Source organism: Strongylocentrotus purpuratus, unplaced genomic scaffold, assembly GCF_000002235.5.
Source record: "Strongylocentrotus purpuratus isolate Spur 01 unplaced genomic scaffold, Spur_5.0 spur5_scaffold_12, whole genome shotgun sequence".
NCBI classification, from domain to species: domain Eukaryota; kingdom Metazoa; phylum Echinodermata; class Echinoidea; order Camarodonta; family Strongylocentrotidae; genus Strongylocentrotus; species Strongylocentrotus purpuratus.
In genome coordinates, this window is record NW_022145597.1 from 19,648,626 (window position 1) to 19,661,824 (window position 13,199).

At 34.8% G+C, this 13,199-nt stretch overlaps 1 protein-coding gene across 1 annotated transcript; it reads left to right on the top strand.

The window, feature by feature from the left end:
* The first annotated feature begins 223 nt into the window (after positions 1–223).
* Positions 224–6,836, top strand: LOC588600 (arginine and glutamate-rich protein 1). Its single transcript, XM_788276.5, has 4 exons — positions 224–774; positions 1,774–1,999; positions 2,442–2,525; positions 6,625–6,836. Exons 1-4 carry the CDS (start codon positions 374–376, stop codon positions 6,796–6,798), a joined length of 885 nt encoding a protein of 294 aa, XP_793369.3. The 5' UTR covers positions 224–373; the 3' UTR covers positions 6,799–6,836.
* Positions 6,837–13,199: the final 6,363 nt, after the last annotated feature.

Genomic DNA, 13,199 nt, shown 5'->3' on the forward strand with positions numbered 1-13,199 from the left:
TACAGAGCACTTCGCGTAACAAAAACCTACCACCGATTTTAAGATTTTAGACATTTCCCTAGCAATTTAAATCGAATCTCAAACACATAAGAGATGTCTTAAAAATTTCCTGTTCAATTTATTCTTTTATTTTGCCATTGTTGGCGTTTTTACCTTTTAGACCGATAATGGACACAATTTCAGAGAGCGAAAATGTATTCCGAGTTTACTGTGGGTTTAGTGATTGGGCGCTAATCATAGTCAACGCATCGATCGCGTCGTAGACTTTTGCAGTAAGGAAAATGGACGAAAGGTGACCCATGTTTTTGCAATTTAATGAACTTTTACGATAAAATTTTGATTCTCAGATCATTTATCTGAATCTACAGAAATCATGCCTCGTTCAAGAAGCAAGAGCTCATCAGTAGAGCGAAAATCAAGCAAGAAAAAGCGATCTCGCACTCGTTCCAGATCCAGATCGCGGTCAAAATCGAAGGCGCGGGATCGGGATAGAGAAAAACACGACAGACATGAAAGAAAGGAGGCAGAAAGAGCTGAAAGATCAACAAAGGAAAGAGAACGATCGGAAAGACATAAAAGTAGCAAATCATCTAGGCGTTCCAGATCCAGATCAAGGGAGAGGAGAAGACGGGAAAGGTCGAAATCAAAACGGAAAACTCCAAGTCCAGATATAGACATTTTCGGCAGGGATTTGAGCAAGCGTAATGCTCATGAAGAAGTGCAGAAGAGACAGGAGGAAGAGAGACGAGTGGAGCTGGAAAGACAGAGAAGAATGTGAGAACAAATGGGGTTTAATACATTCCTATCTAGACTATCTTGTTTGAAGTGATTTACAGGTGAAATAAATGTAATAACTGCATTTAACCAAACTAAGTTGAACAGGTTTTAATATTAAATTAAAACATTATTAACTGAAGTGAAAAATGAAGCTGAGTCTGAAACAAACTGGATCTAAAATAAAAAGTAAAATCTAAATGGCAGGGGGGGCTATTGACTGTGTCGTGTGTCCGGCCGGATGCTTACAAAAAAAAAAGGAATTCCTTTGGCCTTTGCCTCCTTTAGCTTTTTGTCTATCATACACAAGTCTCAAAAGATTTATGCAAATTGCACTGCTTTGCCTTAATTAAGCTTATAGTTATACAGTTCGAGAATTTTTGTACACTTTTTGTACAAATTCCTGTTTGATGAAAAAAAAAGATAATTTGTCAACCTTCTAAAGTTCTAGGCCTACATAGAAAGTGGGATAGAGTCTACACAGAAGCTCATCCTACGTACTGAATAGAGCAGGGGACTCGGAAAGCATGAAGCTCACTTCCATTCCAGGCCAGGCCCAGGAGGTTTTTAACTCAATAACTGCCAGATGAACTGATTTATTGTCATGATTTACAAATGAATTGTAATTTTTTTCTGTAATGATTCTAGACAGAAATAACCATCTGATCTGGTAAGGTATGGGGAATTCTTTTATGTCCAATGCAATATAAAACATGGTCTTTACCACTGTATGTACGGTATGCATAATCTCAAGGTTATTTCTACATTTTCATCTTCAGGATCATTTTTAAAATGTGACTTTAAACATTAAGATGAAGAACTTAATTGTACAAGATGTCAGTCATATGTCGGACTAAGAAGAAAAAAACATACACAATGCAGAATTCCAGTGAGAGAGACCAGCGATCAATGCCCCAAGAGCTGGCACCAGGAGATTCTCTGCGATATAATGTCTAAACCTTATAGTAATGTTATACTTTGATGTTTGTTGATTACCAGACGACAGCAGGAGATGGAGGCCAAGTTGATAGAGGAGGAGGTGACTCGGAGAGTGGAGGAGATGGTGGCACAGAGGGTGGAGGAGGAGTTGGAGAAGAGGAAAGATGACATTGAAGAGGAAGTCGGGAGAAGGGTGGAAGAGGCCAAGAAGATTATGGAGAAAGAGATGATGGAGGAGATGGAGAAACAGAGAGAAGCAGAAGTAGCAGCACAGAAAGCTAAAGAGGTCAGTTTAAAACCTAAATATACATGTATGACGCCGTAACCTGCCTTATAGTCTTATACCTCAGATACCATGATCTGTACATGAAGTATTCATTCTCTGGGACCTTTTCTACCTGTAGATAGCTTATGTCATTAACTTAAAAGTTAATTGTTAAATAGATTCTGTTATAGGTTTACCACATGCGTGGACAAGCATACATACAGGTAAGCCAGAACTGAAGTTGCTAAACACTAAGAAGGGCTTGTTAATACTCGTAGATCTGCACATAGGTTGGACCTCTAATATACAGAGCAAGTTTATAGTATTTGGTGATTGGGACACATTAAAAGCGTTTACATAGTACATGTATGTTATGTTCGGTATGCGGCTTTATTGAACTGAACCAAAGAACACTATTATTTTTATATCAGCTCTTATTCACTCAATTTTTGACCATTTTCAGGAGGAAGAACTGGATAAACGAGAGGCGCTTGAGAAGATCATGCATGAAAATCAGCGCAAGATTGAAGAAGCCCAAAGAAAACTGGTGAGTTGTCAATGTCTAGTAGCTGTGGGAGGTTGAGAAAAGACCCAAAACACAGCCCAGGAAGAATAAAAGATTTTTTTTTAAAGTCTGGAAAATAAGCAGGAAAGAGAAACTGTTTAAGATGAATTGATAGAGAGGGGAAATAAGGGGGGGGGGGGTACGCAAAATGTTCTAAATGAAAAGTTATTTAGGTAATCTATCCCTTAAGAGCAATCCCTTTCCCTTCTCATCCTCCCCACAACCTAACTGAAATGTTTGATTTTCCTTTCACAGGTTTTTTTCTCTACCATTTATATGCATTATGTGAAATTATTTTGTATCTTTATCGTTTTTCCCGTTGTGGGATAACAGCCTAATACATCATGTATTACATTTTGCATTTCTATTACAGGCTTTCTTTTTTACAGAAACTATTCCGATCGATCCCATACATTGTATCTGAATAAAAGGCCCAATAAAATTAATTTCCAGTTTACTGTCACCACATCATGCACTGCAAAGCGACCTTTAAAAAAATATCAGGTTATGTACAATTTCTACAAATGAAGAGACTGTAAAAAAAAAAAAAAAAAAAGATTTATGCTGGTACTGAATTTGATATTTAGAGTTGGAATTTCAAATCAAGGATTTTGGACAGAAGTACGGTCATGTCGCATCAAATATCAATTCAAACCCTTTGTGATGTATACTAGAAAAATAATTAATCTCTGACAGGAAACTGGTATTTAATTTTATTGGGCCTAATGCTTGTTCCTTTACCTTATGTGTTTTGTGTCAGTTATGTGATGAAAAATCAATTGCACATTTCTCTATATATTCTACACATGTTTTGGTAATCAAGTATATATTCTATCTTTCACCTGTTGCAGATTGATCAAAATCAAAAGCACTATTGTTCTTAATGTATTTTGCTTATAATAGTACGGCTAGTGCATATATATTAGGAGGAGGTATAATAAATTTTTAAGTAGATGATGGTATACTATAAGATTCATGTTTCAGTTTTTAGAGACATTTTCACATTTGAAAATGCGATAGGTTTGATTTCATTTCTAATTATTACATTCTTTGTTTTAGACAAAGAGTTCTAAATGTACATTAATTGGATTTCAATCTTTTATTTAGTGAAAGCGCAGAAGTAAAACCATCAATTAAAAATGAGATGGAACAGCCCCAGAAATAATAATAAAATGTGGAATTATTAAATTAATATAAATTAATGAATGGCTTAAGATTTTTGTTTGGATACTGAAAAAAAAGTAGAATTTATAGAAATCCCCTTGATTTACATTAGTTTGTCATTGTCATTTTTTTCAGTTCCTTTTGATTTCTCTACCTCTTCCATGTTTTTGTGTGATACTAACACAGAAAGTTTGCAGAGCTTTTATATTAAAGGTACTATGTCCTATTTGCAGGCCCCCAAAAATGAAAAGATTAAATTTCAACAGCATTTGAATTTGAAAGATAATATTAATTTAGAACTTCCCTGAAAAAAAGAGGGCTTGAAAATGTCTTTAAGTGGGAAAATAACGACAATTAGTTGTTGAATCGACTTGAGAGCTATAGAGCCAGTAAGTAATAGTCTGATTTTCAGACCATTGTACCGAATGGTCATACGTTTTATGCTGCGCAAAGATTCAATCAGTTTAATTTTGGCCATTACAAGAAGTGGGTTATTGATGTAGACAAATGCTCATGTACCCTTTACAGCTCATTTTATGTATGTCATTACCAAAGAAGAAAAAAACCCAGTCAGTCTCTCAATAGTGTCTGACAGTGAAGTCTAGCAAGTAAACAGGTTACCTTGCATAATTTGAATATTAGGACACTGCTAACGTTTAAATTTCACAGATAGGACATTAATGACATATTCATGATTCCTGCAAAGTTCTACAGAATTTGATGTTGGCTGCAAAAGAGACATAGTATCTTTAATGTATGTGTTCCAGTTTGATTATTATTAATTTGACATGTGTGTTATTTCACCCAAGTGAGACGTATATGAAGTATTGAAGTAGGCTTATATTGAAGTAGTATTTGGGGAAGAGAATGAATAATGATAAAGAACAACATGCTCTACATGAATATTTCATTTTGTGTAACCTGTCTTTTAATAAAAATGTAGTGGATTCTTTTTGTTAATTTACTATATTCAGTTTTTATACTATTTACACGGTGTCGGTACCATTTCTTTTTTTCTTGGCCTTATTATGAATTATTCATAAGCCATATAAACTTTATTGCTGACTGTGCTGTGATATTTTTTATATACTTAAAATAATGAGCAAATTATCAGTTGATTATCCCAATTATAAACATTAGTTTATGTCAAGCACACTAGAGTCTCAAAAATTCTTTTCCACTTTTCCTTTACTCATTATTTTTGTATTTCCTGCAAACATCTGCCAGATGACCTGTTACATAGTAGATCTAGATAAATATGTGTATATCGGAAGTTAATATATTCCCTTTTCATTTTTTTTTATAAATCTGTCACTTTAGTAAATGTTCCTTAACTTCCCTCTACCTTTCTTACATTTACATGTGAATGTAATGTATGTGTTTACTGTATTATATTCATTTTGCTCTGTTGCCTATTTAATGGAATACTCTCTGGAAGGTGATATATATCATAAGCTGACCGTTCACTTTTCCTCCACAGCTAAACGCTAATTTACCAGGATTAGGCAGTTTATACATCTGCCTTCAAACCATGTGCTCGCATTGATTCTAATGACATTTTCAGACACTCGTGAGCAGTGTTGTTTTTTAACAATGCTTAAAATAACTGGAAGTACAGGAATTTACAGTTTAGATCGCAGTGCTGTAAAGCCGGAATCCGCCAAGAAAAGGAGTTGGAAAGTACCCGCTGATTGAAGGCTTGCAAGTTTAAATTGGTTTGTTTCCCCCAACACGGTTGCAACTGGCCCCAGCATATAACTTTCTACCCATGTCTGGGAGACTGGGACCCTATTGCATAAGACTTCATATATACCCGCCCTTGCATTCCGTTACAACTAGTTGTTCAGCTCCTGTAGATACATACCTCAAATTATGTCTCCTAGTCTGTTTTTTTTATGACCATGCTTGAAAGTTTCTTTCCCCCAAGAGTTCTTTAACCCAACCATGAAATTAAAATGTCATGTCGGTTTTAGAGAATTCACTAAAATTTGAGTGACTATGGGAAGCACATTTACATGTACTTGTATAATTCTCCCGAAGGTTTAATCTAAAAAACACATTATTATACATCGCTGGCAAAAAGCAGTCAAATGAAATTTACATACAATTTCAGTTATAATAAGTTTTTCATGGTTGAAATAATGTTAAGGAGAAACGCAAAAGCTCAGATTAGAACACAATATCTGCTTGACAAAGTACAATGTTTATAGGCAAAGCGGTTTCTTCATCTTTTTATTGACAATGTCCATAAAATCGTAAGGAAGAAAATGCAAAATTCTTGTCCAAGTGGTATTTCATCAAATCGTGAGTATTTACTGATCGTGCATTAATGCCATGATTTCTGTACATAAGATGTTCTTGTACTAACATTGCAAGCAATAATAGATGCTGAAAAGGGGCTAGGATGAGCATTTATCATGCCAATAGATTCTCTATATTTCAATATCATTTTTTTTAGAAAAGATGGTTATTAATAATGATGTACAGGTCATCCTCATTATAATGAATATTTTGTCAAAGGGTGAAGTGCTTTGGTTATATTTTATTTTTGGTGGGGGGTGGGGGGGGGGGGCTATATTTAAAATAAGTTGCACTTCGTACACGAAAGCTTTCACCAATGCAGGATATCACGGAAGGAAAGTTGAAGACAATGATTTCATTATGATGAGGGTCATCTGTATTATTATGTCCATTATTCTGTACAAAATAAAAGAAAAAAAGAGGCTAATTATGATTTTTTTTTTTAAATACACACTTTGCTAATTCGGGGTTTCAATTTTTGGTAAGTAATTAGATTTGGTATTTTAGGGGAGATCGGGGACTGTTAAAAGGGATTTCCCTCAATTTTATATGTCGAGAAGAAACATTTGTCTTTTGGCCTTGCGTTCACATGCTTCCTTCTCTTTCTGGTTTGTAGGCTGAGGAACGCTTGGAGATGGTGGAGAGGCAACGTAAAATGGACGAGGAGCGCCAGGCGTTTGAGCGCGAGCAAAAGCGGCGTCACAAGGCCGAACAGGAGGTTATCCTGAACAAAAAGAGCAGTCGCCCTAAGCTGTCGTTTGGCTTCAAGAAGACAGATCCGCCAACGTGAGAGGGCGCCCTCCTGTGTTGATCCCCTGTACATGTTTTTAACGGAGGATGAAGTCAAAGACCAGCGGCTCTTGTGAGTAGTAACCAGTTCTGTGTACGCGTTCCTATCCAGGGTTTTGTAGCTTCAATCTTTACACAATGTTTCCATATGAAAAGCATGTAGGTAGTGGTAAACAAAACAATAAACAACAACAAACAGGGTTGTATTACCGGTAGTAGGAATTTGACTGTTTATGGAATTATACAGACTTTTCCATGTTTACCTTATTATTATGAGAACTTGAGAAGTACACATGTTGCATGGAGAGATCTTAAGGTGTTATTTGGTTGGCTTTTAAGGGGGTTTGGGTGGAAGTTAATTCAGTATTTAAGTTTAATTTAAAGTATTTGTAGTCTTTTTTCCTGATTTGATTGGTTGCAAGCATTATGAGGGAATTCAGGAATTATTTTTTTACCAATTTTTTGTTTTTGTTCAGTATTTATTTTGTGGTATCACCGTTTATATATTCATAGTGAAACTAAATCAAAATGCATTTTTTAAGGGGTCACTAATTACAGCTACATTTGAACACTTGTGCTGGAATTTTGCATTGCAATTTGCAAAAATACATGTTCACTTATAATATGCAAATAAGTTGGTTTAAAGAATATATAAAAAGTAAGCCTCATTCAAACCTGACATTGTATTAAAACTGCCTAAAGCCAACAACAGAGGCAAAAGCGACAAAATGTAGAAAGCATTTTAATCTTAAATGAATGGCAATGCCCAGGGAAAAATTTAATATTTATTTTTTTGGGGCTACTTTTCAAGCTTGCCTGCATGAAATGAACACTCTAAAATTGTTTTGCATTGAACTCTATGCAAATTTACAGGGGCTCTTTTCTGATTTTAGGGGGCTCTTTTGGGCATTTCGGGGGCTATTTCGCCCCGAGCCCCTGTGTATTTTTTTCACTGAATGGCGAGGGTGGTAAAAAAAAGAAAACAATAACAAGTGGCTGGGTGCAAAAATTGCCACTAAGCGCTCCAAATGATCTGTGTATTGTTACTATTGTAGGACACAATCAGTGAAAAAAATACTTTTAAAATTTGGGGGGCTACTTTTCAAGCTTGCCATAACATAACACTCTTTAATTTTTTTGCATTGAACTCTATGCAAAATTTTTTGGCCTCTTTTATGACTTTCGGGGGCTAATTTGCCCCGAGCCCCAGTGTATTTTTTTCACTGGATACAATTAAATATAAACTTGAAATGCTAGAACGTTTTGTCAGTTTACATATTTGCTGCGGTGCTTTTTGGAGGAAGTTTTAATGCCACATGATGTTTGACTGGGGCTGTACATGCAGTATATGACTACCCTCCCAAAGTCAGGTGACCTACCTCCCAAAGTCAGGTGACCTCTTTAGTCACAATTATTATGGAGACTCTTTTTGTAATGTCAAGCATGAAGTTCATTAAAGAATTTCTTTGTTATGCTCAATGAATGCTAATATGTACATGTAGCTTGATGCAACTTCTATTTAACTTCAAACCATTGATGATAAGATGAACTTGCAATGGAATAGTCATGTATTATATGATTTCTCAACCTAATAACCATATTGATGTGTCACCAACATGTTTATCTAAGTTATATATAAAAGATGTTATATTATGCTTAATGTATCAAACCAAAGGGTGTTTTGTAGAGACATACACTGTAGCTCCACAAAACTCCCAATTGTTTAGGATATATTGTTAGAAAAAATGGGGTGGGGGAAGGGTAATGTAGTGGAGGGGGCAGGCTTATTTCTGATACATTTAACTGGCTACATGATCTTCTAAGCATATAATGCATGCAGCTGATGGTGAATTATCACGGAGAAAAGGCAAATTTTAGTCGTGGATTAATTGTTTGTGAACATTCATTGTGCTTTTTTACTTTAGTTTCACTCCACAATCATGCAGATTATGGAGCCGTACTCTGGGAGTATAGCAAAATTCTCTCGAAAGAAATCTCCAGCAAAAAGCTTCCCAAAATCGCAGTTGTTGTAATTGGAAGAATAAAACAATTCTCTATTTCCATAAAAAGACAAGATTTAGATTTAGAGATAGTAAGATAATCCACAAGGGGAATAAAAACATTTGTGTGTGCATGTACCTTGTACAAACTACAATGTAGTAAAATATACACCATTTAAACCTTGGTAGTGATGATGCTTATATTCAGATGCAAGGTTGTATTTTGTTCTCTTATATTACACTCAGAATTTTGTTAAGTCTTGGTACAAAATAGGATATTAATTTACTGCAGAATATATATTCTCGACTAAAACTTAAGTCTAAAATTGTTTAGATATTAATTTCTGTGAATATTACCATTTGAGTCAGGGCATGTTAACATTCTCCTTATCTTGCAATGGAGTTCTTTTCAATCAGGTATTAATTAAATATTTGAATGCTGCTATTTGATGTGATATTACCGATGTATCCTACAAACTATGAATGCTAAGAATATACTGTCAGCTACCGGCAAGAAGGCTGCTATTGCCAGTACATGTCTGTTAGGGCCTCCTTGCGGGAAACGGACGCTAAACTTGTGCCCTTTTTACACACAAGTACAAAACAATGAGAAACAAAGTTACCTCTGTTGGCATACTGTAGTAGAATCACACACTATATCTGATATATCATTCACTACTGTTTGTTTGTGTTAGGGTACATTTAGATCAAAAGGTATTTATGCGTGTTCACATCATTAGTAAGATTAGGAAATGTGTAATCTGTCTCCCATTATATCTCCTAGAGTCCTATACATGCATTGTACATAGTGATGTACAAATTGTACATAAAACCCGAATTTGATTGTCCTGAATTTTTCCTTTAATTTTCCTCTGTGTTCTGTTTTTAATAGTATTGTAATTTTTCTATGTAAGGTAAAATTATTTTGCTAGCGCTCTCTCTCTGTCTCCGTCTCTCTCTGTCTCTTTCTATATCTCTCCCCCCTCTCTCTCTCTCTCTCTCTCTCTCTCTCACTCTTCTTTTTCTCTACTTTCATTATTTGTATATACCTGCATTATGATCTCTGTGTAGTATGTCTCCTTTACTTGTTGCATGCATTTGAAGAGTTAAGATACCTATCTGAAATCACTACTTGAGCTTGATAATTTCATCTGAGACGGTTCTTTTCAGGGACTACACTTGTAGTAGTTTTAAAAAGAGTGCATTGAACTGTTCCTTACTACAATAAATCAATGATTCCAACAAATTTTGTTTCTTCTGTTCTGTTCGAGTGTGGTGAATGTTGAGAGGTAGATATGACATACCGGTATGCTCCAGTGACAGATTCCATGAGACCTATTTACTCATTTTATACTTACTTTTTGACCAAAGTTTTTCTTAACAACTAAAATAAGATTGCTAGATGCTTGCCCGACATAGCAATAATGAATGAATGTAAAGTGGATCCCATCCCTGGGAATGCTGTTATTTGTAGCAGGTGAATGAAGGGGCGGGTAACCAGGGGCTAAGGAGAGGAACATGCATGAATTGAAATGCATCGGTTAACAGATTGATATATTGGGTATGAGGTTAAATGTAGAGTTGGTTATGTATAGGTTGGGTCCGGGGTCAAAGTTCAGAGTTTGGTTAGTGTAGGAAATTGACCTCCGAGAAATTGTTGCAGGAGAGGATGTCATACAAGAACTGTCTAGAGTTGGGACGCGTTGATAAATGTTATGCGAGTGAATTAACCCACAACTTTGAGAATACCATCCCTGACCTACATGTATACAATTTTGGATTTTTGAAAAGGTTACACGGACACGGACCATCAACATGTCAATCAGGATTGACCCCTCTCCGCTCCAACTTTATCCAGATAAAGTTAATTGAAATTAAAAGGTACAATTAATGTACATGTGTGAGGGATAATATGCGTACTATCTAATAACGGCTTGAGATAGACAGAAAGTGTGAGTACTTGTATTAGAAAGTGAAAGATAGAGGAGAGAGTGCTTGTATGCCGTTTGCTGATGGAGCTTCAAACTTGTTGGTCGAATTTAGATTTGAGATTTTTAAAATTGCCCATTTCCTTCTCTGACATATCAACTTCTGTCTATTCCTTTAGGTTTTTTTTTTTTTTTGGAGGTGGGGGGGAGGGCATGGGAGAAATGGGTTCCAAAATGTTAATTTCTATCAGCATTCCTATCTGTTCTCATTCTCTCTACATCTTTACACCGTCTCAGAGACATTCAGTCACGCAGTAACATAAACTTTCAGTTTTAGAGAGAGTAAACAATAATAGTTGCTGATTTCTCATTAATGCCCTTTTCTCCCCTCCCCCTCCCCTGCTCTTTCTCTTTCTCTCTCTCTCTCTTCCTCCTTCCTTCCCTCTGTCTCACTCTCTGTAACTCCTCCCTCTTCATACACCTCTTTTTCTCTAAATCTCCAACGGAATGCATTTTTCCCTAGAGAAAATTGAAAAAAAAGTTTCAAGAGTCAGTTTGTATGTTTGAATTTATATCTCATTCATATTTTCCACTTATTTTTCAAAAATAAGACCATGATAAATCGATTACATTCTTAATGTAATCCGCATACATGTTCTAATGTACTAATACATGATACATGTACTAACACATGATAATCAAATGGTTTTAAGAAAAGTTTTATTAATCATTAATAGCCAAATCCTGCAATAAAAACTGGCGGTGCCCCAACAATTAAAAATGGATAATAATTGGTTTTAGTGCCTTAAAATTGATAAAATCAACTTTAAGGCTTGATGAAACACCCCATCCTACATAAGAAAGAGTAAGAAATATAGAAAAGAATATGATGGTTCATTAAAGGATTGTTCCAACACTACAGAACCTACCCCACATATTATAAGGAGTTTTTTAAAAAAAAGGTAAACATGTTAAATAAGTTGTTTTCCGGTGTTTTATCAATAATATTATGCCACATGTGATCATTTGTGTCACAATACTTTCCTGATATCAAAGCAGAATCTTTTATAATATTGAGAATCCTTTCAAGTATTGCGACTTGGCATGCGAGATGAATCCATAATTTGTTACGATTCATCGTCCATTATTAATAGTTAGAACACGAATGCTATTTCTCTCTCAATAACTGCTCATGACTGACAACTTCTCGAATAGCGATTAAAAAGTTAATCCCATCTGTTTATAAGCATACAAAATGTATTTGCAGAGACTTAAATGAAAATGAACCAGTATATATAAACACAAAGAACCTTTCTCTCTCAATAACTGCTCATCAATGATCAACAACGCCTGGTTAATCACATATTTAACAAATTGTTTTAAAAAACCTCAAATAGTGAGTAAGAGATTGTTGCATCTCTTTGCAAGTAATCAAAATTAAAATTCATTACAATGATATGGGATGATTGGATTCAAGTTCTCAGCAAATACAAAGGCAAGAAAATGTATAAGTTCATGTGTTTATAGTTATAAGCTAAAACTTTGGATAAACTAGGCAGAAAGGGATATGAATGCATCCTTCACAAAGTTACAATTTGCGTATCTCTTATGGAACAGAGTTATAATTGATACCAAACCCGAATTGATAATGCCTCTATTTTTTACAACAGGCCCTGGCATAGTTTTCCTGGGCATGTACATTTGGTTTGGTGCGCAAGACTATAACAGATGAAAATTATAATGTAATTGTTTAGATTATTTGCAACAAACAAAATTTAGAATGCTTATGTTATACTGGTTCTGTAGAAAGTTGCAGATAATGCACATGAATTATAAAGTTTATCAATAAAATATGACTGTCCTCTAAATGCATGTACATAGTACATAATATTCGTTGTAAAAATGAAGACATAAATATCGGAAAATGAAAAGAAAATTTGTCATCGTGTAAGAGCTAATTATCTAAATCAAGTTGGTGAGTTTTTTTATTTTGCAAAATAGATTTTGCTAGATACTTAATTTTTCACAATTTGCATTGACAGTATTATGGTAAGCAGTATACAGTGAAATATAAACATTTAATGTGAAAGAAAAATACTTGTACCTAAATCTTTAACCATTAATAGCTTCGAAAAGAAAATATACATCTCATATTTAAATTAATCGTAAAATATAAGATTTAGAAAATAAAACATTGTAACTGTTACTAAATACATTTAAAAATGAAATGGAAGAATACTTTTTTTTGGGGGGGGGGGGGGGAATTTACATATCTAAGTAAAATACGGTAGCTAATATACCTTGCCAATAGGTTGATGAGTTACTCTTTTGGTAATATAATATCTTTATATTTTACACCTATGTAACATAACATGAAATAATAGGCCAGTACTAATAAAGGCATATCAACTGTAATCCAGGTTTAAGTCAGACGAAGCAGGAGCATTCATCCATTTATTTATTATGGAGTGCCA